This window comes from Bison bison, unplaced genomic scaffold, assembly GCF_000754665.1.
Source record: "Bison bison bison isolate TAMUID 2011002044 unplaced genomic scaffold, Bison_UMD1.0 scf7180017864108, whole genome shotgun sequence".
Taxonomy (NCBI): domain Eukaryota; kingdom Metazoa; phylum Chordata; class Mammalia; order Artiodactyla; family Bovidae; genus Bison; species Bison bison.
In genome coordinates, this window is record NW_011494680.1 from 11,477,287 (window position 1) to 11,498,951 (window position 21,665).

Consider the following 21,665-nt stretch of genomic DNA (forward strand, 5'->3'; position numbering starts at 1 on the left):
AGTCTTGCTGGAGAGTACAACATTTGTTGGAATAAGAAGTTCATCTCTGTGTAAAAGGCCTTCCTGGTGGCTCAGCAGTAAAGAATATGCCTGCAAAGCAGGAGACGCAGGAGATGGGGGTTCAAATCCCTGGGTCAAGAAGATCCCCTGAAGGAGGGCATAGCAATCCACTCCAGTATTTTTGTCTGGAGAATACCATGGACAGAGGAGCTTGGTGGGCTACAGTCCATGGGGTCACAAAGAGTTGGACATGACTGAAGCGACTTAGCACACACACATGTGCAGTGTAATAGTGAGGCTCTTTCCTAAATTATTAATGAAAATATTATCAATCAATCAATGAAACTAAGTTACATTCAGATTACATCCACCCTTTCCTTTTTAAGCTGGCTACCAGTATTTACAGGATGAAATTACTTTATTCATACTGGTATTAAAATTGGTATAATTTATTCTTCATAAATCTGGTGTGTGTGCTCATGACTGGAAAAGTTTAATGTTATTTGTCCTGATAAGATCCAAGTTAAACTGATGGCTTTATTTTTTGCCAGGGTCATCTTTTTATCCCTTAAAACACACAGGCCCTTCTGTATCCTTTCTGAGTCTTGATGTGTTTCTCCACTTTATGAAGAGGCCTGGAAAAATGATCCTTTTAAGATGAAATGAAGTCTGCAATCCCTCAAATAACCTAGGATATCCATCAAGAGGCACCCACGGTTAGACTGTGTGGGGTTTTGAGGCTTCATCCAGCCATTTCCCACCTGTTGGAACTCTCCTGCAGTGCGGTTTCAAGATCACAAATAGCCCTTGTGTTGAACAGTTAAGATACTACTACCAGAAGTTTCAAGTAAAGGAAGGCAAAGTAAACAGTGCACGAAAAGAGTGTGCTACTGCACTCATAAGTCTGTGTTTACAACCATTTAAAAAGTTGTTTCCCCCTCTATTTGGCTCTAAAAATTTCTTCAAATTCTTTGTTAAGAATTTTCTGTAAATTGGTTTCTTCTTTGCAGACTATCTTAACATGCCACTTTTCCTTTCTTAAGAATCTTACTATTCCGAAGGCATAGTAAGATTGTGTTCATTTATTCTGTTTTTATGCTGAAAAGTGATCACAAAATAGCAGCATTACAGAAAACAACCATAAAATATGAGGACTCCAAGACAGTTTGGGGAGCACCCAGTGGTCTATGGCTTCTGAGATATAAAAATTCTCTGTAGAAGAATTTACTTATAGTGACACCAGTTAAATCCTGAATTAAGTCTCCAGTATGAATTGCCTAATATATTTTATGTATCTGCTTTAAGCATATACTAGAGTTATAATGGTAAACTCGTACTCTTGCCTGGAAAATCCCATGGACAGAGGAGCCTGGTAGGCTGCAGTCCATGGGGTCACTGGGAGTCGGACACGACCGAGCAACTTCACTTTCACTTTTCACTTTCATGCACTGGACAAGGAAATGGCAACCCACTCCAGTGTTCTTGCCTGGAGAATCCCAGGGACGGGGGAGCCTGGTGGGCTGCCGTCTCGGATCGCACAGAGTTGGACACGACTGAAGCGACTTAGCAGCAGCAGCAGCAGGTTATTTATTTTAGCAAAAGCTTTTAGAATATTAAATTTCATTCTGGCATAATGGCTAACATATTTTGCTCTAAAGAGAGAATTATTTAAGTTCTCCTCACAAATCTATGGCCTTCTGAACTCAAAGTTGAGGTAGCAGTGCTCTAAATTTTCATGAGTTGGATAATTGACTATGCCAGACCAAGAAGGTAGATGATTATTAAATAGCAACAAGGTCAAGTTTTATGTTTTGTTTTTTTTACAATAAAAATTTTGTATTTTGCTTATGCTAGCTCCTCCCTTGGGCAGAGGTGAGGTATCAACAAGTTTCTCACATTCCATCTAAGATTTTTCAGCCAACAGTATAATTTTTAAACAACAGTAGCTTTTTATGAGTGATTACATTACTTATTTTCCCTCATTTTGATAAGGAATGAGCCACAAGTGTCCTTAAAAGTTGAGATTATCACTGGTACTCATAACAGTTACATCAGAATTTTAAAGCTGGAAGAAACTTTTGATTTCACCAGATCCTGCCTCTGCCTCTTATAACTAGAATAATCTGCTCTCCCTCCAGAATGAGGCTATGGTTCTCTGCCCAAGCTCACTAATTAACAGGAGCCTTGAGAGGGGCTCTGGGGTCTTACACTGATGCTAAACCTTCCACAACATGCCTCTCCCTTAGCAGTTTGTTCTCTTAAAAATGTTTTGCTTGTTTTCTCTTCTGTTTGCTCCATTCTGAAGCCAGTAACAAGTTGATTGGTAATGGCAGCAAAAAGGGGGAAGATTCTTTTCTAAATCTTCATGTAATTTCTCTACTATTGCCCCAAGATCCTGGAGCAGCCTGATGTGATGAAATCTCAGTGGACTGGGGGAATGTGAGTAATTCTTAGGCTGCTCCCAACCAGCCTCAGGCCACAGGCAAAAGCATGTAGCTTTTCTAAGATTTTATTTTCTTCATTTATGAAATGACAGTTGGGCTAAATGATCTCTGACCTCCATTCCTTGCTTTAGAATTAAAACAATATTCCCAAAATACACTGAAGTCACTTAAGAACTGCACTACGGTAATCCTACATTATGTCAACTCACATCAGTCATTCATTAGTGGGACATATCTAAAAAAGTATGAGCAAGCTCGATTAAGCAAAGAATGTCAAACTCAACCAACCTTAATCAAACCGATTTGATATGAATAGAAAGTGTATTGTGCACATACCTGTTATGACTGAAAGCAACGATTATCAAATATTTTCCAAATTGTCTTCTAATGAATCTACAAGACTGTTTATACAGTGGAAAATACTCCTGTGGTAGGCCTTTTTTTTTCCTTTCCTTTTTCCTTGCCATAGTTGCTTTGAGTTGCCTGCTTTTCAATAGTGCTCTATACTTCCTTACGTTGTGAAGAAAATACATACAGAAGAGGGAAAAAAGGACTTCAGGATTTTTGTTTATGTCCTCATTATTTGCCTAGAAATGATGCATTCCCTTGTTCATTTTCATTAATGCTCCCTTCCTCCTTTTTTCTTATTCCGTCTCATTATCCTTCTAAGAGGATAATGTCCTTTCATTGTCCATTTTTTTTCATTTCTCTTATTATTACCCTAACTACCTCATTCTGGCATCCACCAATTTTCCCTTTAGGCTAAAAATTAAAGAATCTAAACCATTTCTGTAAATTGTTGAAAATGATTCTTTTTTTTTTTCTTTCAGAAAAACATTCAGCTATAACTTATAACTATGTATTTACCTTCTAGTTTGGGGCAGAGGAAAACTAATTTAAATACATTTAAATTTATATCCTTTAAGATAGAACAGCACATTATTTACTAAGTTGATACTTTATTCTGGTTTATACTGTTTAAATCCAGTAAAGGGAAAATGAGAAAACTCATAAAACAAGATAATTTTAATGTTCCTTAGCTTAACAGAAATTCACATGTGAAAAATAATTTACTCACAACTGGACTCTGAGAAGCCATCAGTTTCCTTCTGTCTCAGGAAATGCAAAAGTCCTTTGCCATCTGAGACCATCAACAGCAACTGAAGGTTGAGGCCACAGTAGTAGGTACAGCAGTAACTTCCCACCCATCAGTGATGCACATTTTGTCAAGCTCAACAAACACTAATTTGAGTGCTAATCTTCTGTGTGAAAGGCACTAATCATGAATCAAATAAACAAGCCGTTTGAGTGTACAACTGTCAATATGACCAAAATCTGTTCATACCGGATCAACACCACGCCCTGGCCAACTGCTGACGTACCACAGACCCCGCTGTCCACTGCTGCTAAGGCACACGGTCCTGTTAGCTCAACACAGACAAAGCATTCCTTGACTATCAAGGAAAGGGTAGGTTGAAAGGAACCTCAAATCAGAACTGCTTTTGGAGTCCCATGGCCACTGCCTCAGGAAGAGCTCTTCCTGCCTCTGGGACTGGAATAGCCCTTGCTGATCTCCCTGACCCCACTTCTCCCCTCACTTCTACTCTCCCTGTCTCTTCTCTTCTTGCCAAAAAGCAAAGAAATGTGATCCGGCCACCCTTTTGCTTCAAAACTTCCATTGGCCCCTTGCCAAATGAGGTCAAAACAAGCCATACCATCAGAGGGGACTGGTCACTATCCTGTGCTCCAGCCACTTAGTGGCAGTGAAACGTCTGGCTATGGTGGGAGTGCCTCATAAGAGGGACAGAATGAATGTGAATGTGTGTGTGTGTGCACATGCATGCACAAGTATAAAGCATTAAACCACCTGGCACACAATGGGTATTTAAGGTACGTTATTTTCATCCCTTTTCTTACTTGACTGCTGGAGTAATCTCAAACTTCACAGTATGGCATCATCAGTCCCGTCCTCTGAATCAAGCTGTGCTGCTCCAACACCTTCTTTCACTTTCCCAGTCCTGCCCCCTCATTAGAGAACATCAGAGCTCCCAAACCCAGCAGGCACCTCCTGGAGTCTGGGTCTTGTACCTAGGATGCTCTCTTACCTTTCCCCCTTGAAAATGTGCACTCATTATTTAACAGCAACCTCACGTCCTTCCCAAACTCCAGTGAGTTACAGCGCCTTTCTGCCTCTACCACATACTCATTCACTTGCTCAGCAATTCTACTTTGTGGCTAGAAGCGTGGACTCTAGAACTAGCCAGCTTGAATCAAATCCCAGGTCGGCCCCTCATTTACTATGTGAACTTGAGCAAGTTACTTAATCTCTGTGGCCCAGTATCTCTGGATAAAACACAGTTAAAAATTTAAACCCTATTTTAGGAATTCTTGACATATTGTAAGAAAACAATAAGTGTGGAAGTGTCTTGGGTTCTTGTATTGGTTATGTCTTTTATTAATGAATGAACTTAGGGAAGTCGATGAAATGAGCACTAACTGCTGACCTTACTGAGTGATCCAGCATCACCTTCTATGAAAAAGGAGAGGACTGAACTGAATAGTTTCTCTGAGGTCTCTTCCATGTTTACAATTCTAAGATTTTTCTCCTAATCTGCTTATTTCTAATTCTTCAGAGCTATTATTATAAAAGTTTTTCTTGCATTTAAGTGCCCACAGAATTCCTTAACACATGCCATATCAAATGTTACTTCTTTCAGATGGGAACACTTATACCACAGTCAAAGGGATTTCCAATAAAGTCCAAATTGTGTCTAGGTCTTAAGGTATTCTGATTGCTAATGGTAAAGGGTCTGGAGCCCAACAAACCCAAGATTATAGGAATTTAATGCTCAGGGGTATTTTTTTAACATGTCAAGGAACCCAAAATATTACCTGACAAGGATCAGAAGCTGGTCAATCAAATATTATTTCCTATCATTCACATCAACATTAACATCCAAGTATGAAAACTTGATACCAAAGTCATAAAAGGCATTTCAGACCTTCATGAATGAAAGAACTTTAAAGCCAGAAAAATCTTTAGGATTGAATGAAAGAACTTTAAAGCCAGAGAAATCTTTAGGATTTTTTTTAGGTAGATATGATATTTAAGTATTAATCCATAATGTAACAATGGAGGAACAACCAAGAACAATTTATTTCCCTATAAAAATAGTCGCATTTTTATTACTATAGAAGGTATGAAGGCTCAAAAGTATCACATAACAGGTATGAATAAATTCATTTTTACTGACTGCCAAGTCCATATACATAGTTTTTATTACATGGCTTTAAATGTACTTATATGTGCTTGTAGATCTAGATATAATCTTATAATAAAGTAGTCATATGACTGATACCATAAATGAGGTGTGACTCTGAAGTAGTATGACTAATTTTTAAGCAAATATATCAGAATTTAACCATAAATAGTTACTAGTCCTTTTTAAAGTACTGAAGTTAGCTTGATAGTATTTTTATGGGTTTATCTTTATCTTAAAAGTCTTGTTTTAGAATCTACTTTTGTGTGTATGTGTGTGTCTTCATGTGTGTGTGTTAGTGGTAAAAACTTTTTTTAGGGTGAATTAAATGAAGAAAAACTACCAAAGAGTCAATCACCTATGCATCAGAGCAAGTACATTAAAAAGTTATGGTAGAATCTAGCTTTGCTTTAAAACCTTTCAACTTGGCTCTATGTCTGAAAGTTTCCCATAATGAACTGTAGAGAAAAACATCAGAACTGAACTTAGTGAATAAAATGGGAAAGCTGTTAGATAACAGACTGACACTGTAAATAATGTAATGAAATAACTACTTATGAGTTCTAATATAGACTGGAATAGAAAAGTTACAGAAGAGGCATTCTCAACATGTTTCAAACAATGGCACTAATTGTGGATCAGCTGCGTAGTATTAAAGAGGAGACCATGTATTTGGATCTCTATATTCCCACAGTCATGTTTAGAGCATGGAGTCAACTTTATGACTTCCCTCCACTATGTGTGGATCCTTAAAGTAGTCTACCATCCCTCTACCAAAGTACACTTTCTGAAAGCAAGAATGGAAATTTGATCAAGCACGTAGAACAGACTGATGCTGGCATTCAGCCCTGAATTCATTTAAATTATGATACCAAATACAGTAGAAAGGGACCAAGACTTATGAATGGATACTTCCTGTCTTTGCACAGCTCTGAACCCCAAGGAGTACCCTAAACCATAAGCCTTACAACCACAAAATCGACTCTTCCTTTTTTCTGTTCCTTTTTCTCTTCTGGAACCCATCAAATCCTCCATACATAGCTACTTCCCTGAGCCAGTTTTGGTGTAACATTTAAAACCGCAGAATTATGCTGGGAGGTTAGCACTCATTCCATAACAGAACTGTAAAACTGTTCTGAATTCAGAAAAACTATGGTGGTACCATTAAAGGTTTCGGAAGGAAAACAACAATTCCAATTTCCCTTTCATGAAACTCATAAAAAAAAAAAAAAAAGTGGACTACAGCCACCAACATTGTGTGAACCAACAGCTCTGCCAAAACTGTGAATAATTAACAGATTTGAAAATATAAGTAGCTTAAGCCAATCACACATTTGGTAGAGGTGAAAGTTGACAGTGATAACTTGTTACTATAAGTGCCCTCTTTTTCGAAAACATCATTTCCCACCTGTCCCTCACTGACTACACAGAGTTGATTCCCTGTCCACATTTCCATAGGCTATGATGGTGCATCTGACAACTCAAAGAAGGTAACAGAATATTTACATACACAGAGCATTTTATATAGTTCCATGTAAAAGACATTTTTTTAATGATTTAAATTAGCTTATTTCTCCAGGTATATATTCTTCTCTCATCTAGACTATATGACAAAAATATCTAAATTTCTACTTTATTGTAATGTAATAGAGTGTTTTGAAATTCTACATGGGGACTCTTTTGAAACACAAGTTTCTTCTTCACACATACTTAAACACTGGACAAACTTTGTGTATGTGTTTTAAGAATAAGTGGTGTCACTTAAATGTCCTCGTTGCTGCTGCTAAGTCGCTTCAGTCGTGTCCGACTCTGTGCAACCCCATACACGGCAGCCCATCAGGCTCCGCCATCCCTGGGATTCTCCAGGCAAGAACACTGGAGTGGGTTGCCATTTCCTTCTCCAATGCATGAAAGTGAAAAGTGAAAGTGAAGTTGCTCAGTCGTGTCCGACTCTTCGTGACCCCATGGACTGCAGCCTACCAGGCTCCTCCGTCCACGGGATTTTCCAGGCAAGAGTACTGGAGTGGGGTGCCATTGCCTTCTCGTTAGGGAAAATATATATATACAACAGCTTCTTATCAAATTCAAGAAAGCCTAAAATTAAAAACTAACAGATTTGTAGTATGTATGAATACCTGGCTAGTCACATGGTTTTGCTACTTTCAGAAAACCAAATGCTAAGTTGCTTCAGTCACATCGGATTCTTTGTGACCCCATGGACTGTAGCCTGCCACACTCCTTTGTTCATGGAATTTCCTATCTGGTTAATCACATGGTTTTGCTACTTTCAAAAAATCAAAAACTCATTTTAAATTTAAGTATTAGCAGAATAGCTTAGGAAACTGAGCCCATCAGTGTATTTAACCCTATACATATCAATCCTCTAAGTCAAAATGGCACATATTCACCTTTACATAGAATTATCTTAAAATGATGGAGATTTGTATTATTTTCCAACTTTTGTGTGTATGAGAATCAGGTTTTTTTTTTTTTTTCCTACCCAGTTTTATTCTCTTTCTCAACTATTTTTTTGCTACTTTCACATGATTCTCCTTTTTAATTTTTACTTCCTTAATTACCTGCAGACACATCTTTTTTTTTCTGTTATTATTTAAACAAGCTATATTTAGAAGCAAATGCACTGTGTTTCTTTTAAGACGTGAAGGAGAGTTTCACCTTTAATAGTATACATCTGTTCCTTTCTATGTTTATGTGATGGTGGTAATAAGATTTTTCAAAAATCTCAGGGTTCAAGATTTCATTTTTTAAAGTAATTCACAGGCAAGACTTGTAACTGGTACAAAAATAGTTTTGCTACTCAGACATAAAGGAATCATGTTTGATGTTGAATGGCTGGGATTCTATTTTCTATTCATAGTTGCTATCTGAATAATGACAATCTAGACACATAGCAGTTAAGTCTGTAGAATATAGCAAGGTCATTCCAAATTCTAGAGAACTTTCAGTCCCTTCAACAGTCATTCATGTTAAAATGAGGCCCGATCAGGTTTCCTGTGAGAGGCAAGAACAGTGAGTACCCCCAAAACATCCAAATCAGATAAGCAAAATTCTGGGGGTTGGTGTTCCATTTTCCACCTCTCTCCTGCCTAGAAAAAAAAAATCTACTGATCTCTTCTAATTTAGGAAAGGATTAAATAATGATTTAGTGGAAGCTGACTTTGAGAGGACTCAAAATATATGTGCTGGCAGAATACCTGTGACTATCATGGAATGAGGCCAAAATATTTGAAAGGCTTCTTTTGCTCTTGACTTCAGAGAGATTTCACCAGAAAGTCAGAAGTAAAACGGGGCTCCAGCTTAGTACCAACAAGTCACTCAAGGCATCTGGGTTAAGTTGGTGTATCTTTCCCTTCCTGGGCAATCATGACCATGCCCATGTTTACAGCCAATGGTGATGGCCATTATCTGGGCTCACAGGCCTCTGTACAGTCTGTGTCTGCTGACTTTTAGGAAACTATAGCATTACAGAAACATGCTGATTTTTCCCCTTCATGTTGAATGACTTCATTTGCTTATTCATTTGACAATAACAGCACAAACAATACTAACATATATCTCATATTTATGTGCGAGGCCAACTGACATACCATAATTTACATATGGTATGAAAATTTTTAAATACTCAACTAAGAATTAATAATGGCAATGCAGAAGCTTTTTATGAATTAAATATTTCATCGAGATTTTTTTTTTAATTCTCCTATTCATTATTTCAAGACAATTAAATTCTCCTAGTGTTCAAGCTGCATCAACACTTTGAGTCCTGAGGGTCTTACTGGGAGAGTTGCAATTTCAGACAACTAAATAATAACCTAGGTGTTAATGAAACTCAGGATTGCTGAAGGTTCATAACTTACAAACAGGGAGCAATTGAGGCACTGAAGGAATAAATACCATCTTTCTGTAGGAAAACAATACTCTGAACCTGAGTTTAAGTACACTGGATCATCATCCATACCTCAATATCATGTTTTTAAAATTGCAAATGGCACAGTATGTATTTCATGGCAACTCACTGGTAATAATCCCCTGGTTCATGGTACAGGCCAGGCTAGCGGAGAAAGGTGCACATGGGGAAGGAGGAGAAGGAAAGAGTTTCCATCTTTCACGTATTTCTGCTCACTGCTGGAACAACACAGCCACACACTCACTGTGCAAGTTAATTAAATGCAGTCTTTTAACCATGGGTTAGTTTACATTGAATAATTTCACAATTAACCTAAGAAAGAATTTAGGATTGTGCTGCAAATAAAAGCCCTAGAAACAGAGGCTTCTGAGAAAAAAAAGGAGCCTAAAAAACACCATCTACACTAATTTCAAAACATCACAGAATGAAATGATAAACAAACTTAATTACGTTGTCAGAAAAGTGAGTGTAGTAATTTAAAGACAAAGTTTTATTCAGAATTCCCCTCTTTGTATTATGAATAAAAAAGAGAGTGCCATGTCTAACAGGGAGTTTTTGCAATACAGTGTCACAATGAAATACCCGGTCCCAGTCTGAAATGTTATTAGGAATATAAATGAGTTCAATAGTAATTGTTAAGCCATTAGTTGTTATTACAGTAATGTAACTTCAGAATAAAGTCTGAAGTAAATCTTTACAGAAAATAATTACTGCTTTCTTAGAAGTAAATGAGTTCTATTTCCTCCTGTCCACAAGGTCAAATGAACTTTCTCCCAAAGGCTAAATAAAGTCACAGCTCCTCAGAATCTCAGAGTAAGAAAGAGTTCTCTAAATCAACCTGCCAACCTGTCTTGTCTCATAGCTCATGACAGTACCTTTATATGATGGCAGGTTACAATGCTAAGGTAACTGGTAAGTTCTGTTCTTGGTCATCATCAGAAGCAATAACGAGGAAGCAGCTGAACTCACCAATCTGTGGGACTGTCTTTAGCAATCGCTCCCTGCCTGGATCTTCAGTCACCTTCCCATGTCTGCACCCCACAGACAGTTCCATGCAAACTCACCATTTGGATACTGTAGATATTTTTCTGTTTTACTGATAGAAACACTAAAACATCAAGAGGCTAGGAAACTCACCCCCAAAACACAGAACTTACAAATAGTAGAGCAAAATCTCTGGTCTTCTGATTCTAAGTTAATATAACTTTCCCCAAAGAGCAAGCAAAAGAAACAGCTTTCTTGGAACTGTCTTTACTGTTTATACCATCATGAATGAATTGAGCCAAAAAAAAAAAAAAAAAGAAACAAAAAATGGAACCTATTGTTGGTTTTCCCCTGGAGACATTATTTAAACACCTAACTAACATCCTCTATTAAAAATAATTTGTATTTACATCATTTAACATACAACATACCACTATTCATGCTTACATGAGTATGCATAAGCATAACAGAAGCATTAATACATGAAATATAGTTATTTCAAAGAAATAAAAACATTTTAAAAGCATTTGAATTCATTCAAGGACACAAAATTCATCATAAACTCTTCTCACATATTTAGAATCTAGTCCATTGACTTATTTTCAATGATGTTATAAGCAAATTAATTTACCTATCAATTATTTCTTTATCAGGTAATGAAATGAAAAGCAGGTGGTGATACAAAAGAAGAGACACACCTTAAACATCTTAACTGTGTTTCAATTCGTAAGTCAGTTTGCTCTTTCAACTTGTGGATCATAGACCAGTAAATTAATCACTCAACTGATAACAAATGTTACTCAGGCTTCACTTGGCAATTACGTGGTCAGTGAGAGAATCAAAGGCAATTAAATAGCTGATCAATGAGCTCTCCTCTTCAATAGATAACAAAGACTCCCAAGTTTTATCTCCTCTTTTTCTAAATAAACTAGAGAAAACATACATTTTTATCAACATATTAGGCTGAAAAGACTTGAAACTCCAATGTCTTTCAACATTTCAATACAGATTAAATTCTATGTGTTAATGATGATATCTACAATATAACAAAGTATTAAGTATTAGAAGCTAGGTTTAGGGGAAAAAAAATCCCTTCACTGAATAAGATAAGCAAAGCAGACCAATAGCTAAGCAATTATTCAGCCTACTGAAAACAGCAGTGTGATGAAACTTCCCAGTTCTCTGTTTTTCTAATCTATAAATTATTTTAAATCCCTTGTAAAGAGATTTCAATAGGATTTCAAACAATGGCTTTCAAACACTCATGTAGAAGAACATTTCTGCTGGCTACTGATACCTTTATGAACTCCTGAGTTAAACCACTTCTGTGGATCACAGAGTGCTTTATAGTTTCCCCAAAGAAAGTGAAGTTGTTTGAAATATGAGTATTTAGAAAGTTCGCCTCTCTTGCGGAATGTAGTCAAATAAGAGAGCAGAGTAGAGTGGTAGGGGTTTCTATACTAAGAGGGCTTTGAAAATTAAAAGCAAAGAAGTATATGTTCTTGTATTATATAGTCACTCTAATAAAAGGAAAAAAAAAACACATCCGGGGGATGCCTGACATGAATAGTTTCATAAGCCTGGTATCGATCCCCTGATTCTTTTCAAGGGAGGCTGCCTTGCTATAACCTGTCCCCTGGTGCATTTCTATCACCTCACTCTCCTAAGTCTTGCACTAGATATAGGAGAGTTTGGAATTTCATGTTTTGTGACAATTTATTGTAACTTATGCCCTATTATAAAGTTTATATATAGTCATGATTAATGTGAGTGCATGAGGAAGGCAGATATAAGGAAGCAACATCTCAGAGTTGACAGTGGAACTGGACTTGGAGTTGTACAGCCAGGCTAGATTTCAGTTTCCCTTTCAGGCTATGTGAGTGCAGTCATAGATGGCGTTTGCGAAAGTGTCTCAAGAATAACGGAAGACTACTCAAATATTAGAAATTATAAACCAGAGAGTAAAACACCTATGTATTCCATCTTCCTTAGGCTCAACACTTTTATTTCCTTGACCTAGTACTTAAAAAGTCATTAGATTAATAAAGTAAAATTAGAATGGTATAATCTTTGAGTTTTCTTCCTTACCATAAAGCACTATACGTAAACAGGGAAAGCCGATGCTCTCATTTCCTTCTGATTCTTATATTAATATAAAGACCTGAATGTATTCTAAATCTCAGGGCATCTGGCAAGAAGCTCAAGTTGACCTTCTGGATCTTATATTTGCCTCACTTAACATCTGGAGCATAAGTGTTTTTTACTTTTATACCTTCATTTTGACAGTTTGAATTGTTTATGTTTTTGCTGTGAAATATCTGTAAGAACAAAACTGAAACAGCTCAGCTGCATTCTGTGTGTTGCATTCTGCAATATTTCACCAATATGGAAATCTTTTCATTGTTTCTGATAAAGGAACTAAATCATTCTTTGCTTTCAAGATCAATCACTCATCATCAAATATTTATGGGAAGCTATTATATGCAAGGCGCCACACTAGAAACTGGTCATACAAAGATTAAGATGAATATATATATTCTTACTGGTTTGGGGCATAAAATTATCAGCAGAGTCAGGATGATTTTAGATGACTTCAAGAACAAAGGAAGAAGGGTTGCTGGTTCAGTAAAGTCTTAATGTTTGACACCAACATACAGATGGTATTTATCATCTACAAAATGATCCTTCATACCACTTACTGGGGGCATTATACTGAAGAGAATGAGACAGGTTTGGCTCCTTTTGACAATGACAAAATTTCCTACTGTCTTATGAGGATGTAGCTTGCTCTAGTTAATGTATAGGAAAGCAGGAGATTGATTTAAGAAAATATTGAGGACAATTAGTAACTCTAAAACAATCCACAGAAACTTTGGGATTATGTCAGACACCTCAAACAGTTACAGAGCTTGGTAACCTCAGGATATAAATAGAACAGATAACTTTAAAACAAACACAATTTGCATTTTAGTTAAACTTTGTACCATTTTTCCTTGTAAATCTTAAGTATCTCTATTCAACCTCAGTCCTAGCAAAGAAAGAAAAATCTCTTTTGAATTTCAAAAACTTATGTAAACAATCTGGGCCTTCAGCAGATGCTTTAAAAATACCTATTAAGGGAAAATGACTGATAAATAGACCAAGACTTATACAAGCCTAAACACTTCCTTGAAATTCATGTGACAATAAAGCTAATGATGATTATTAGTTTCAGAGGATGACTTTGACATTTCTTTTTTTTAAACTGAATTATAGTTGATTGTCCTCGACATTTCTTGAATGAAGAAAAATCACATATACTATCGACCAAACCATTGTTTGATTCCACGATTTTTTTTCAAAAGTTTTTTTTTTTTTCCAAAAGTGTTTTGGTTAATGCACAAACTTATTGTCTAAGCCATTCAGTATTAAGATAAAAAACCATAGTGCTCAGTATTTTGACCAAAAAAATTGCAGAAATTCCTTCTCCCTTTCTATCATTTAAATATGTTACAATAAAAAAATGCCTTTTCCATAAAACAGTAATAACTTAAAATCCCTAGTGGAAAGACCAACAGAACACATGGTTTGCATTTGCCCACATTCTACAGCAATCCACTCTCCACTGCACGGCCTCTATCTCAGCAAGTTTGCCTGGGGAAATATATTGGTCTGCCTCAACTAGAAAAAACATAAAACATAATCTTGACTGTTGTTTCATTCGTTTTATAAGACTAATAATTCAGTTGCCTTATATCCAGAAAAGCAGTCTTTATAACATGTTCCCTTCTGTACTGACATTTTTATGCCATTTTTCTAAAGTGTCATATATTTCAAATGGCGTTAGAGTTAAGAGTTATTACTCATAAGTAACTGCTTCCCTTAAGGAATCTAGGGAATTCGGATCAATGTGTAAGTGGTACTGAGAACACATGTACACTGTTCAAGGATTTAGAACTTACCACTGGATTCTTCAAGCAAGAATACTGAGGTGGGTTGCCATGCCCTCCTCCAGGGGATCTTCCTGACCCAGGGATCAAACCCATTTCTCTTAAGTTTCCTGCATTGGCAGGCAGGTTCTTTACCATCAGTGCCACCTGGGAAGCCCTATCACTGGTCTGGAGATAGTCAAACACCTAACCTATTTCCATTTGAAAGGAAAATAAAAAGACGATTCTTTAATGATGGTTTAATGTCACTTTTCTTAGAATTATAGTCAGTCATTCAAGACCAAGCAATATTCTTGCTTTCTTTCTCTCTCTCTCTATATATATATATACACACATACACACATATCTCAAAAAACCACGTGTACTTTTGTTAAACATTGTTTTCCAACTTTGCATATGAAATCTAGGATTAATTTTATTCATATTAGAAAAAGAATAACATATGATAAAAGAGAGGTTAGTTCAACTAATTGTACTAACTTGAAAGTTAATCATCTGTTCAGTGTTTAGGGCTCAATTTGTGAAAATGAATGACCAAAATGATCTAATAAAACTCTCCAGTGTTTTAAAGCCACATGTGCATTATAGCATCTTATGTTAATTATTAATCAAATACTTATAATATGCATAAATAATGGAAGCTATATTTAACTCTCTTATACACAGTTCATGAGTAGGCATGAGTACAGAGGTTATCAGTATACAGGCATCATCCCCATTTTGGGGTACTCTTTCCTTCCTCTAGCAGAAAGAAAACAAGAAAAGATTTCTAACTACACCACAATGTTAAAGCCTTGTCCAGTGTTCCCAAATGTCAGAGATGAGGAACTGTTTTCTTTTATCCTGCCAATCTATCCTTACAGTTATGAGTTCCCTGGAAATGGCTTTTGTGACTTGTGTCATGTAATTTAACATCGTCAGTATTTGGTAATTAAAAGGGAAGAAAGGTTTGGGGTTTGGTATTAAAATTTTGACAGAGACAAATACATTGTTTCAGAAATATGTTTAGTAACTTTTCCAGGAACAACAATAAACAAAAAAACCCCAACATAGTTCTGAGAATTATATTAAAGACTAGCCTGTTAAAACTTTGCAAAAGGAAGTTTCTTCACCACAAACCAAATACATTCCTCTAAATGTACACTCTCTCATAAATTATAGAGATGTTCTCTACTACATACCACTAGCCACTACAAGCTCACAGATAGTGAGAAAAAAAAAAGGAGGAAAGAAAGAAAATTCTAACTGGCTTCACTGTAAGAGCTTTTCCAGTTTTCCAGGGACATTTCTTGGATTGCATTATGCCCACGGAGCTGATACGATGACCAGTTTGCTGATTTACTTTGTATACTCTGGAGTTGATTCAAACGCCAGGCTTGCTGTGATCTCAAAGGGGGAGCCATGCTCAGATCAGCTGCAAAAAGGCCCTGGGGACAAGCACTGTTGTAAACCAACAGGAGCCCTACTCTTGAATCAACAGTAGCACACAGGGACCAGATGAGCTTATTACTCGGCTCGAGGCAAACCCGGGGAGGGCTTTCTGTACCTACTCGCCTCCACCGTGCCATTTTCTCAGGTCTGAGCTTGAGAATAAAGAATAAGAGCCAAATGTGTCCTGCCCCTCTGTTTAACCTGTTAGCCTTAGTCCAGTATAGAGTTCCAGGCAACAAGAAAGGCTGCAGCCAGGAGGCCAGGGATGGGAAATGAGGACTCAAGCGCAGCCACCACAGAGAAGCACATGTTTCAGCCTAAATGGATTGAACCAAACGCAAAGGCCAAAAGCTGATCCTACTACATGCGGGAAATTGAACACATGATAAAATGCTGTTAGGGAAAAATGTTAGATCCCTGCCCCACACCTTAGTCAAAAACAAATCATTAGAGTCAAATATTTCAAAGAAAATCAAGTAGAAAGTACGTTAGTGGGGAAGTACAGTACAGCGGGGAAGGCCTTTCTAAGTATCACACAAAGTTCTCTCTAAAAGTCTGAATTTCCCAAGTCAGCACCTGGGTCTCTGCACTGCTAGTACTCGCTCACTTTATCTGGACTGTCCAATCTCCAAGACTGTCTATTCCATCCTGCAACTTTAACCAGACTGCCCAGAAAGCCATCTCAGGATGTGACAGCAGTGGCTGCTGGACACCATCCTAGAAAGAACTGGCACCAAAATGCAAAAGTTCGAGTTATTCTTTAGAAGTCTTAAAATAATTTTACTTAAAGTAACTGTCAAGTGACCCTATGAAACAGGACACTCTTCATATACATTTCTTTTGCCAAAGAGATCAAAACATTTTGTTAGAAAGCCTATAAAAATCAAGAAAAATGAGTAATTTGTAAAGTTTTCATTGGAAATGTTCCCAAACCATGAGACCCAAGAAATGTACTGATGTTACTACAGTGAAACTAATATGATTAGGTGATGCTCTTTACAATGTCCCTAGGACTGTAGTTACACTTATCCTCAATCTCAACCTCTGAGGTGAAAAACAATCTCTGAACACTGGTAGTCTTCCCTGATTAAAGGACTAAATCTCATGGAAACCCCTCGAAATGTTTGCTGTCGTGTGTCATTTATTATATAAAGGAAATGCACGCAGTGCAGAAATTCCCACCACAGGTTTTATTAACTGGAAAGCCATATTCCCTCGGCTTGGGGCATATCTGATAAAGACACCAACTGTGCACAGTCTGGGTTCCCATGTGAGGAGCAACTAGGAAAAGGCAAAGCAGTGAGTATTTGCAACAAGTTTCATTTCCACATTTTAACTAATTACTTGGGAAGAACTGATAAGATCATGACATATTTAGAAAAAGTATAATCTGACTTGGAACAACAGATAATATATGACAAGCTACTCCTTAGCTTTTACTAATGTAGGAATCTGAATTTTCTCCCTGGAAGAAAGAGTATGAATGATGTCCTTAGATTTAAGCTTTAAAATATAAACTAGTCAATTTATTTTTAAATAAAAACCTTATTCAGGGAAATATTTAAACACAAAATGAAACATACATTACAAAACGTATTACTAACCAGCCACATTTTGTAAAAAAAAAATCTTTACAAATAGCTAGCATTTACTATACCTGACAACACACTAAGTGCTAAATACACACCTCATGGGTTTGTTCCGAGAGTTAAAAATAGACATTATATGAAAAACAGAACAATGTCTTGGACACTGAAAACATTCTGTAAGTATTTAGTTCCTAGTATCTCATTTAATCCTCTCAACAAGCACAGCTGGCCCAGAGATATTAAATAACTTGTCTAAGTTACATCATCTTACTCCAGAGCTTATGCTCCTAACGGCACTCTTCATGAATATAAACAGTACATAGACGCCTTCCTCTCTCTTTCTCTCAGCATATAGTCTACATAAATGAACAGTTTGTATATGAATGACATATATTTGTATATTACACACATATAAATGCTGGAAGAAAATGCATGCTGAGTGGTATAATTATACATTTTTATAGCTTCACTTTCTATATTTTCTACAGGTAATATGTACGCCTTTAATAATCACTTATTTTTCAAACATCTTCAAAAAACTTAAATCGTGAAAACCTTAAGAAATTTTAAGTGCTTCATATGATTTACCAACAATATCAGCAAAGAATCTTTTTTAGTAAAAGCGATTACTATAGCAAATTATTTCTTAAAGCACTACAAGGCACCATAGTAGATAAAAGAAGTTTGTCTTACACCATTCCAGATGTCCTAATTTCTCATCGGTCAACAGTAGAACTATTGTTTTTTAATATTATTTGTAAATATCCACAGGGCCCCCTAGAATGTAGACCAAAGTCAGGTCAGTCCGTGCTCTGGGCAGAAGAGGGAGGGGGTATTAGTTAAAGAAGTCAAGGTTTCCTCTGAAACAGAAATTGAGCAGAGAGCTTAGGGTACGGAGGGAGATACCGAGTTTGGGCCTTCAGTCTAGTTCAACAAACATACCTTGAAGGTCAACTTCTAGCAAGGCTGGGTGTTTCTAGAACATAGGAGGCAAAGAAATAAAGCACTCTTAAGAGCAGCAAGAGGAATCTGGCCAGAGGATTTGAACTTCTCTTGGCTCTAGTGCACTGGCAGCCTTCCAATTGGTTTGTAGTAAGGAAGAGGTAGAGGAATTTTAAATAATGAGGATGGCTCACTAGGGAAGTAAGAGCCAGTTTGCTCTTAGTAGTTTTCTGGAGTATAAAAGGAAGAGAATTGCAAAAGTGCAGTATCTTCTTTTTTAAAAAAGTTATTTTCCATTATGGTTGACTATAGGATATTGAATATAATTCCCTGAAGCATTGTATCTTCTTACTCCCCTTTCCCCATGTCACCAAAATCAAAATCAAATTGAATAAGTACACATACAGGTTTCCTAAGAGAATAAGAAAGAAGGTGAAGGTATCTTTGATGCTCAACTGAAGATAAGGTGAGCCCCCAAAGACCTCCTGTTTCAGGTATAGGGAGAAAACAATTTAACTGGAAGGAAAAAATGAAGGAATCTTTTTACTGTTTTAAAGAATTATTTTATGAAAAAGATATTACTGGGTTAGTAAAAATACAGTGTGGAAAAAGAAAGAAAGAACTAGCAATAAATGTATTTCCTTTGAACAAATTAACACTAATATTGATTCTTAAATGTCCTTACAGTAGTCTACTGTCAAATTAGATAACATGGATTTATATTATTATTCAAGGAAGAATTCCCTATCGGGAGGCCCATATTTCAATGCAGAAAGTATTACATTATTTGTCAAGGAAAACACATTACTCTTTGTAAAACAGAAAAGTTGACCTTGGCAAACAGTTAGTGAAATTGTTCTCTACTTGATTTCACTTACATGCAGTGTGTGGGAGAGAACATATTTAGTGTTGCTTGGTGGCATTGTTTCAAAAGAACTCTCAGTATTGTAGCCAGAAATGAGTAGGGAACATCTAGAAAATAGTTCTTATTGCAGTGCTGGGAAGTGATTGAATTCTTGTTTCCATGCTTTATGTTAGGTAATAACAAAGAATTTGGTGGTAATTAAGTACTGGCTTAATGTATGTTTATCTTTTTCCCAAGATCAACCATAGTCACTTTTTCCATAATCAAAGACAAATAATAAGCTTTCATTCTTTGTTAAAATTCTAAAATCGTGTAACCATTTCCCCTGTTACTAGGATGTTATTACTTTATCATTCAGCTTTGTTTCAAGTGGCACTGCCACTTCTTGTACATAGTGTTTAATTTTGGTAAGGCAAAATTTGATATCCTCATGTATCTCTGTCTTTGTTTATGGATTACTCGGTCTATCTCAACAGGTTTACTTACCCTAACTTTAAAAAATATTTATGTTCATTCATTTGGCTGTGCCAGGTCTTAGTTGCAGCATGTGAGATCTTCAATCTTCCTTGTGGCATGCAGAATCTTTTAATAGCAGCATGTAGGAGCTAGTTCCCTGACCAGGAATTGAACCCAGGCCCTCTGCATTGGAAGCACAGAGTTTTGGCCACAGGACCACTATGGAACCACCCCCCGCCACATACAACTCTTTTCTTTGTCTTTATCCCTCTGGCTCCCAATCTCACTACTGTCCTTTGTACTATCATTTGATAGAATAATAGTAATACAATAATACTAACAACAAATCTTTTTCAGTGCAAGGAACTTTTTGAAGCAAATTTTACATATTAAGTCATTCAATTTTCTCAGCAACACTGTCAATTAGATAATACCATTATCCATGCTACAAATGAGGAAACCAGGACTCAGAGAGACTGACTATAATTCACCAATGTCACAGAGCTCTGAATGGGTACATGGAGGACATTTCTTTCTGATGCACGGTGCTGACCGATCCTCCATGATGGCAAATTGCTTTGTGCTATTTAGTCTCCTTCACTGTCTATATTAAGGATGAGAAATTACCCCACTGCTAGCCTATCAAGACTAGCTGGTGAACAATTCTACTCTTGGGGGAAAAACTTAATTGAAAAACACAATGGAATTTTTCACACTAAACGTCCTTCACTTTTGTCACTCCCCACTTAAAGTCTACCATAAAGCTCCATCTTTTTTGATTTACTAAGAACTGAGTCAGCAAGGATTACAGGAGATTACCAAGCGATTGTACCGTAAATATGACAGATTGTAAAAATGCAAAATAGAAGATGAAAACAAAATTTTTTTCAAAATTGCAAAGCAAATCTGCATTTGAGTATGTGTACGATCAAAATATGTTATTAAATGACTGGATCAAGGTATTATGAATGGTGATGCTTCGGCTTCTGAACTATCAGTGTGGATCATCAACAATAAATGTAACTAAAGCACCTCGTACTGATTGCTTTGAGAAAAGGCATTTGATAAAGGAAAAAAAAAAAACAAACGAAAACAGTACCATGAACCATTTTACCTCCTGTGAACAGAGATACATCCTCATATCTCTAAAAGATAATGTGCAGTAAAAGTTTAGTAATTACCTGGCATTTCCTCTCTTTGATGGTCTCTGTCTTCTGTAATTTCCTCTACCACAATTTTTAAATAACCAAAAAAAAATGTTTATCTGGTAAAAAAATTCCCCTCTCTTCCCCTACTCCATAGTTTCCCACTACCAGCAGAACTCCCACCTGGCCTCTAAGATTCTTCACCAGTTTCATAGTTAGTGCCCGAGTGATCCATCTACCTGATGAGAGGACAGTGAGTCCCTGAGTAGAGCTTGTAACTTTACTTTTGACCATTGCACCATCTGACACTTTCCTACATAAAACAAGGGATCTAGCCAACAAGCAACCCAGAGGTCTGGAATTAGGTCCTCTTGGACATCACCTGGAGAAAGAAGGCAGAGTTGGCAAAAAGCAGACTCCAGTCCTCTGCCCCAGTCAGGAAGGCCAGGAAAGCAATGGCAGAGCAAATTTGCATCGCTCTTCCTCATCTTTCTTAACTCTTTTCTAGTTTAGGGTTAGTATTTTAAACTTCTTAAATTTTATTAATTTATTTTAATGTATATTTTACGAATTCAAAATTTCACCTTGAGGACTATTATTTTTCCTAAACAAAACACATCTAGAAGTTACCCCCAATACAGCACTTTGGGGATTTCCATTATGTCCTCCAACCCCAGAAAAAGGTACCAAAG

General features: G+C 36.7%; 1 protein-coding gene across 5 annotated transcripts in view; it reads right to left on the reverse strand.

The window, feature by feature from the left end:
- The window catches only part of TOX (thymocyte selection-associated high mobility group box), a 311,684-nt gene that overhangs the window by 238,409 nt on the left and 51,610 nt on the right, over positions 1-21,665 (reverse strand). Inside the window, exon 1 of one of the 5 annotated variants that reach the window (XM_010838994.1) lies at positions 18,259-19,932. The exons of 3 other annotated variants lie outside the window; for them this stretch is intronic. Coding sequence is in view for 1 of the 2 variants with exons in the window: in XM_010838989.1 (XP_010837291.1) it covers positions 3,523-3,543 (21 nt within the window). In the remaining variant the exon portion in view is untranslated. Of the gene's footprint in view, positions 1-3,522; positions 7,526-18,258; positions 19,933-21,665 lie in introns of those variants that run through there. One more of the 5 variants, XM_010838989.1, reaches the window with a different exon arrangement.